At 41.4% G+C, this 7,811-nt stretch overlaps 2 protein-coding genes across 2 annotated transcripts; both read left to right on the top strand.

Moving 5' to 3' along the window:
- Nucleotides 1-1,091: 1,091 nt before the first annotated feature.
- On the top strand, nucleotides 1,092-1,729 carry Tsp_09806 (conserved hypothetical protein). Its single transcript, XM_003370543.1, is given in 3 exon segments — nucleotides 1,092-1,183; nucleotides 1,203-1,249; nucleotides 1,344-1,729. The coding sequence occupies 3 exon segments, from the start codon at nucleotides 1,092-1,094 to the stop codon at nucleotides 1,727-1,729; spliced, it is 525 nt and encodes a 174-aa protein (XP_003370591.1).
- Nucleotides 1,730-6,556: 4,827 nt separating this feature from the next.
- Tsp_09805 (hypothetical protein) lies at nucleotides 6,557-7,780 on the top strand. Its single transcript, XM_003370542.1, has 4 exons — nucleotides 6,557-6,675; nucleotides 6,915-7,302; nucleotides 7,523-7,631; nucleotides 7,659-7,780. The coding sequence occupies exons 1-4, from the start codon at nucleotides 6,557-6,559 to the stop codon at nucleotides 7,778-7,780; spliced, it is 738 nt and encodes a 245-aa protein (XP_003370590.1).
- The last annotated feature ends 31 nt before the right edge of the window (nucleotides 7,781-7,811 follow it).

The raw sequence follows: 7,811 nt of genomic DNA, 5'->3' as shown, positions 1-7,811 counted from the left end.
GCTGATCTCATCCAAGATTGCAAACAACGTCGGGATGTCTAGTACCAATTTCCTTAGCCGTTTGAAGTCGTAGAGAAAGCTGACCGCACATAGCCATCTTACGAGCGAAACACCTATTTTACGATATTTTCTATTCTCTATGGAAGTCTATGACAGTTCAAAGTGTCTTTGCGAAGCCGCTGTGCTAAAAACTCAGCGAACAGTACTACACTTATCTGCGTCAGCACTGTTGATCCCAACAAAAAAGTGAATAGCGGCAGCAAGGAAATACAAATCATAGTGGGGCGGTTTGGCAATTGTTGATGGCCATTCCTGTTCCGTTGTCAGAAACAAAGGGCCGGTGGTCCGGAAATCAAGCTGGTAAATCCAGCATGTAGCATCCATTCATGTGGAAATCAAATCTGCGGGGTTTGCATCAGAAGGAACATTTTTGAGTTGCAAGTGTAGGTCACTTAAATTCACATGATTGCAAAGTTTCGTAGATTTTTTTGAGACGGTTGGTGACAAATGGTAGAAAGCGATTTTCATCGATGTGATCCAGTACAGTACAACGAGACTGTCTGACCAAAACACAACTCGTCCGATGACCAACCTGTTTTCCAGTTCCTTCAACAAAGTGTCCGCCAGGCGAACGCCAACGATGAACGCTTGCAATTCCAATCTTGGAACAGTTGTCGTCTTCAATGGGTTCACAACACGACTTTTCGCGGCGACGAATGCCGTAGTCATTCCTTGCGCCAAATAGGCTACGCTTCCATAGCCAACAGTTGCTGCGTCAACGAAGACATGCATCGTCGAAGGTTTGCCACTGTCTATTCCGTACCATCTTGGAATTGACACCGTGGCTACCACCTTGACATCGCTTGCCCACTGTTGCCACTTTGCTTCCCATTCTTCTGAAAGCGGCGCTTTCCACTCTGGGTGAACCTGCCAGATTGCCTGCATAATAAGCTTACCCTTTAGAACAAATGGACCGACGATGCCAAGGGGATCAAAAACTGATGTGAGGATTGACAAGACTTCTGATAGGGTCTTGGCTTTTTCTCCTTGGCGACGGCACGCAAACGTCAGACTGTCTTGTTCACAGTCCCATGCGACGCCCAAAGCCTTTACCTTTGGTAACTGGATGTTGTCCATTCCAGCAAGCTCTTTCACAACGGAAGCTCTTTCTTCCATTGGCCATGTTTCGATAACCTTTCTAGAATTCGAAACCCACTTGCTGAGCTCAAAACAAGCTTCTCTAAAGGCGGTTTTTAGCTCTTGCGATCGCTGAATTACCACATCTTCGTTGTCGTCGCTCCAATATAAATCATCCATGTAAAATGCCTCATTGACAATTTGAGCAATAGCCGCGTCTTTTCCTTTCACGGCTTCTCTTAAAGCGAAATTCGCCACAGCTGGCGAGCACGTAGCACCGAAGACGTGTCTCTGGTTAACATATACGTCAGGTTCTCTGTCTACACTACTGGTCCATAGAAATGCCAACATATCAGAATCTGCAGGTGGAACTGCAACTTGGCTGAACATTTCTTTAACATCAGCATTCACTGCAATGCGGCCACATCTGAATCGAACTAGAACTCCCAATAACGACGTGATGAGATTTGGACCAGTGTTCAAAAGACTATTAAGAGATACTCCTCCGTTGCGTGCAGCTGCATCAAGTACTCGGCGACACTTATCTGCTTTGTCTGGATGGAACACAGCAAAATGTGGTAGAAACCAATGACGACGCTTCCTGAGGTCTGCTGCTTCCATTGGTGACAGACGGCGTATATAACCCTTCGCTTCATCATCTTGAATGCTCTTTTCATACAATTCACCAAGCCTGGGATTTAACCGCAGTTTCTTCTGCAGAGAAATTAGACGCCGTTTTGCTTGTTCCTCTGAAGGAGGCACTCCTCCTGGACATTTCCAGAGCATCGGGATTTGAAACCTTCCATCGCTCAAAACTACAGTTCCATTTTGCATATGCTCCAGATCTTCCGTTTCACGACGACTAAGTCCTATCGACTTGTCAGTAATGCCCAATCCTTCCAAAGAGTTGAAGTTCCGAAATTCTTGCAGTAAGGCTGTCCCGTGGTCGACTTCATCGTTGATAATGCAGCAGTACATAACCGCTTCCTTGTCTGAAGGTAACCTCGGTCCTGAAATAGTCCAACCCAATTTGCATCGGTAGGCGGCATATTTCTTGTCGTCAGACTTCACTTTCATTGTGCAAACATTCTCTGTCAATTCTTTGACGTCCTGCCCAAGCAAAATTCTAACGTCAGCATAACTGACATTCTCCAGTGGCAGCTTTGCAAATTTTGGTTGATCTTTTGCCCAATCAGCCCATTTCACTTCACCGCCAGGAATTCGCAATTTCTTTAATGTTGTTGCATTTGACACGCTGTACCATTCACGTGTCAACCCGGCTATGTCCAAACTGACTCTTGCGGCTTCGACATTTTTCGCTCCGTGAATCCCCTGCAGGATCATTGCGGCTGTCTTCACCTTCAGCCCAAGATCTTTGGCAAGATCTTCATCAACAAATGTCCTGCTGCACCCACTGTCGATCAACGCAGTCGTCAAAATTGTCTTTCTTGGACCTCTCAGGAAGACCTTCAGTAATTCTAAATGGTGGGCGGAATCATTGCAAATGTAACTTTTCTCCGTCTGATCAGATGCACTACTCTCTTCCTCCTTCGTTCGACGTTGATGATGTAGAAGTGGATGATGACAATATCTGCAACTTCGATCTTCTGGGCATTGCTGCTCGTTAGCCGGAATTGGACAGGTTTCATTCCCTTTATGCTTCGTCAAACAACGATAATGTACGCCTAACCTTTTTGCTTCTGCAAAACGGGCACCAACGGACAGTGAGGTAAACTTTACACATTTTTCCAACAGATGATTTTTTCCGCACTTGGGGCACTTAACTCCCCCTGTCTCACTTCCTGCCGCTGACGAAGCACCAACAGGTCGTTGTACTGATGACTTCTTCTCAACGTTTCCCACTCCAATAAATGCTCTTTCCTTTGCCTTGACCACTTGTGGTGTACGTTGTCCTGTGATGACGTCAGGTTTCAAAAGATGAGCTTTCTGTAGAATTTCTGCTTCTTTTTCAAGGAAATCCAACAAATGGTTGGGCGTATCTGCGTTTCTCTTTTGGCACCAACGTTTGACCAGCACCCAGTTCAGCTTTCTTTCTAACTGGCGTGTGAACTGTGGGTTCTTCTCAATGTCATAACCGTGTGCTTTCATTGTTGCTATGATGCTCTTCACAGCAATCACAAAATTTCTGAGAGTCGGATAATCGTCTTCCTTCGGAGACGCCAGTTTCTCCAACCGAACTTCTTGAGCTCTGATAACGATCTCCGGTCGGCCATATTCTTTTTTCAGCGCATCTACAAGCGCTTCGACCGGATCCGGCTGATCTAATCCGATCCATTTAACAATTTCCAAGGCTTCACCACTAAGCGATTTCTTGATAGCATTAAATTTCATGATTGGCTGCCGAAAGCTACAATACCGAATGGGCGCAATAGCTTCCTCCCATGCTGGATACTCAGCAGCTCCTCCTCTGAAATTTGGGATCTGATCCTCAGCCTTCTGTCCAAGAATGGCACTGATCAAATTACCACCATCCTTCATCAGATCAAAGGGTTTGTGAGTTGACGCACCCAACGTCTCACGCTGCTCACGTTGTAAAACAACATTGGAAGTTGTCGACAGTGGCTCAGCACATATTGGCAGTTCTTCTTTCCCACTGCTCACCATATTGTTATTCTGAACCGAATCTTTGGACATATCCTTCTTGATCCCTTTTGTTAAGCCACTGACAAACGAGCTTTCCTGCAGATTGAGACTTTCAGCAGCTGTAATGATCGCTGCGTCCAGATCAATACTGAGTTCTTCCAGGCGGATACGAGATTCCCTTGACAGCTGTGAATCATCGCACCATCTGCGCAGGGATTCAGCCGTTTTCTCCGCGCGCTGAATCAGTAGAATCAGGCGATTCCTTTGCAATGCCACCGTGAAATCTGTTGATTCCATCGCAGCCGTAATTTGATCCAGACGACGATGACCTTCTTTTTCATCGTTTTCCCATGCAGCTACAGCTGCAATGTTTTCAGGCGCTTCCTTTCTCTCCGGCTTTGCTTCCAGTAAACTCTCAGAGTCCCCTGTAGCCCTAGAAAAGCCATCAAAACTGCCTGCGACAGCAGACATAGAGTCGCTATGGCATACTGGAAACGCTGTAGACACTTGACATTTCTGTCGAAGCCATTCATCCGCAGCAACGACTTGTTCCCGAATCAAATTAGCACACTGCTCCCATTCAACCGAAGAACGAGTACCATGACGCAGTGTTTTTAATTTGTCACGTTGACATAGCAAATGAACAAGCTCACCTCGGTACTTATCGACGGCTTCTCTCGACGGAAACTCCTGCAGAAGCTCCCTTTCAAGCGCCCCAGCCGCCTCTTGCGCACTCTTTATTACCTGTTCCATATGAACGTTAGTAGCTTCACCACTAGTACTGCCAATCCGGCTCGGAGGACCATGAACCATATTTCCAATTGACCAAAGCTACTGAAAATGAATAACGAACGCAGAGCAGTAATGATAACGCCTTTCTCGAGTGAATATTTATTCAACAACCAACAACTCTTTACGAACAGACATTTATATATAAAATCACTTCCGGTTTGAATAAGGTCACTGCTTACAGCAACTGCCGTTGGCAATTTTCTTTATCATATTTGCATAATGTTACTCTGGTTACGCGCCTCGCTATTTGTAGTAGTCAATTCAATGGATTTTACCAGTTCTGGATGCGACAATAATATATTCTAACAAGCTGGTGAAGCTGAAATGAATAATGGCTACAATAATAACATGCATAACGAATAGCAGATAATATCTACTGGAATTAATTGTTTATTGGTGACGTTTATAAGGCGAAGCAATGTGTCATATAAATAAATATATGGGTCAACAGGATGTTGTTTTCGAAATCAATCTGTATATGATTACTTGACTGTGATTTGTCATGAAATGTCCATTTAATTTTGCTGGAGCCACTGCTGCATTTGAAAGTTGCTTGCCACAGACAAAGTATAAGGGAATAGGGCAACTTGGATCACCAATCCAATTAATGCCCATTGAGAAATAACTTCTATTGTACAAACGGACCTTCTTTGTGTTCTTTTTTTCAATGGTACCTGTAAGTCATCAGAAGGCAGCACTTCCTAGTCACTAGTAAAGTCAGAATTGCTTGGACGTGTCCTTTGCAAAAACTGCCACATCCAGGATGTTGAAAACAAAATAAATAATTAATACTTGATTGAATAAGAGAAAAACAGAGGGAATGACAAAAGAAGTAACAGCTGAAAGCTACAGTAAAAATGAATAGAACTCAGGTAAATTAGAGAAACAATGACTCGCACTCAAATTTCTACAACGGAGAAAAATATAGGTAGATACTTTGACCTCGTGAAGGCATCGTTGTGAGTGGGCAAAGTGATTGGACATATCCTCAGACAATTTGCACTTGTGGCAATATTTTGCGGAACCCCTGGACGCACTCACGGAACCCCATTTCAGAAACGCTGTTTAAGACAATTAATTATAAGTGTAAATAATCAGGTAGATGCTGAACAGATTGATAATGTGCTGATTAAATAATTAGTAAATTTTAGAATTTGTAGGCTATAGTACTGAATAAATGCTAATGAAGCTCCGCAAACTTTTAAATTTTTTGAAAATAATGTTGGGCTTTTCATTATACAGTCAAGCATAACACGTCATCGACAATTTGAAAGCTTGATATATAAGAATTAAAGAAAAGATTTTCCTATTGACTTAATCATTAATTATTTCAAAATTTTATACATTTCAGAATTCATCACAATTAGTAAAAGCAAGTTGCTGGAAGTCGTATGAATTGGTGAAGAAGAAAATCTTCCAGCACCTCTAGAGCGACAAAAACAATTGTACGTTTTTCTGTAGTATGAAGTGCTTAACCTTATGATGGATTGTTGGCGTTGAGTACGTTGTTGGAGTCATGGGTGCGCCACACCTCACATTAGAATTCCTGCTCAACACTTTTCCATATCTTTAAGCTAAAACTATAGAAATGGCTTAGAAAAACGTAGTTGTATCAGAACACCAAAAAATGACTAGAGATCTGAATTTTAGTCTCAAAATGCGCAGAATAACGTGTTATACTCAACTCTGTTACTTGTCTCATGAATTTTGCGAAACATAATCTACACGAAGAAAAAAACTAAAAATGACGATTTTCTAACGATAATTTTGTTGCAATTTTTACCAATAAAAGTCTTCAAAATTATTAAGAGTGAAAATATTTCAATGCCGTCATATACAACTATCTTTTTACAATCTATTAAAGCAACTTTCATAATAATTGAAGATATTTTAAGCTTTTCACACGTGTTTTTGTAATGTGAGGGTATGCTACACCCCAAGAATCCAGCAATGTATTTTTCAAATTTACGATGTTCCATTGACCGAACAAAAATATCTGCAGTATTGCATTTCTTTTCAAAATATGTGTTACTGTTTCAAAAGCGAAGTCACAAAGCTTCAGACTATAAAAATAAAAATTGACAAACTGCATCGAAAACAAAACCGCCTGGGGTGTTCTACACCCCAACAATTCATCAAAGGGTTAATTTAGAGTAAATTTAAAATATATAAACATTGGAGGTAAATTTAAACAAAAAGCTTCATTGATCAAATTTAAAACAAAAAAACGTTTAAAGTACATTAAACTCTAGCTATATATAAGCAGCGATTAACGGGATTTGCGATCAGTTTTGCCTTTTTTGACGAACAGGACGCTCCTCTGACGTCAAGTAAGTGAACAATTTAGAGGGTAAAATTTTGTAATTTTCGTTCTCTTTCAGAATGTTTGATTTTCGAATGTTCAATTGCGAGTTCGTAAAACGGTTTCAGTATGTGATTAGGATGGCAGCAGTGATCCAATGGATCGCGATGGTGGTCGCCATTTTGTACTTAATTTTGCTGTACAGAAAGGCGAAAAATACCGATTGGAGACGTCGTAGGGAAATACGGCACAATCAAGTATTAAAAGATATCGGCTGTTTCAAATCGGTTCCGCTTCGATTTTATTCCAAAGTTCCAAGTGGCGAATATCGCTGTGGCCGCAATGCGCAACAAATGGCGTGTAAGAAGATTGTTGCTGTGAGAAGAGATTCACCGTTGAATAGAATAATGGTGCAAATGAAGCCAGTGATAATTTCCAGAGAGAACCGTAATGTACCACCAACGGATGTTATGCTGCAAATAATTCATCTCTAACTAGTGTCTGATGATTCTTTAACTCCACTTATTTTTTTGTTATATTCACATTTAAAAGATCATTTATTTCTTTATTGATGTCACATTTAATTTTCATTTATATATTTAATTCTTTATCGAAATAAATAATAATAATTGTTTTTTTGTGTTTTACTGAAATAAAATTATAAAAATTATAGCAATATACTCTCAGGATACCATTGCCCGTCACCTCCACTCTGTTGAAAAAGTGCAAGTGATTCAAAAAAATAACACGATGAATGATGAGCGTATAGTGCAGCAAATGTACATCACGTATGAAGGTAATAGCATCACAGAAAGAATCTGAGCAACCGGATGGTTTGCTTGTCCAACAGAAAAAATGCATGCCTACGGGACATTCATCGTGCATTTACTTCAGGAAGGAGCTCGGTTGGATAGTTCTACCGAACCTACCGTATTCGCCTCCTGATACAGCACTGACAGATTATTATCTTTTCTGG

This window comes from Trichinella spiralis (genome assembly GCF_000181795.1).
Source record: "Trichinella spiralis strain ISS 195 chromosome Unknown Scfld610, whole genome shotgun sequence".
NCBI classification, from domain to species: domain Eukaryota; kingdom Metazoa; phylum Nematoda; class Enoplea; order Trichinellida; family Trichinellidae; genus Trichinella; species Trichinella spiralis.
Note: the sequence above shows the minus strand (reverse complement) of the source record. Positions and strands in the feature narration are given on the sequence as shown.

What these genes read in the sequence shown, in the direction of transcription:
- Tsp_09805 (XM_003370542.1), top strand. Translation starts at nt 6,557, where the DNA reads ATGTGTTACTGTTTCAAAAGCGAAGTCACAAAGCTTCAGACTATAAAA. An exon ending in CCCCAACAATTCATCAAAGG is followed by an intron (nt 6,676 to 6,914) that starts GTTAATTTAGAG and finishes GTTCTCTTTCAG; the next exon opens with AATGTTTGATTTTCGAATGT. An exon ending in GTAATGTACCACCAACGGAT is followed by an intron (nt 7,303 to 7,522) that starts GTTATGCTGCAA and finishes ATATACTCTCAG; the next exon opens with GATACCATTGCCCGTCACCT.
- Tsp_09806 (XM_003370543.1), top strand. Translation starts at nt 1,092, where the DNA reads ATGCGACGCCCAAAGCCTTTACCTTTGGTAACTGGATGTTGTCCATTC. An exon ending in AACAAGCTTCTCTAAAGGCG is followed by an intron (nt 1,250 to 1,343) that starts GTTTTTAGCTCT and finishes TGACAATTTGAG; the next exon opens with CAATAGCCGCGTCTTTTCCT.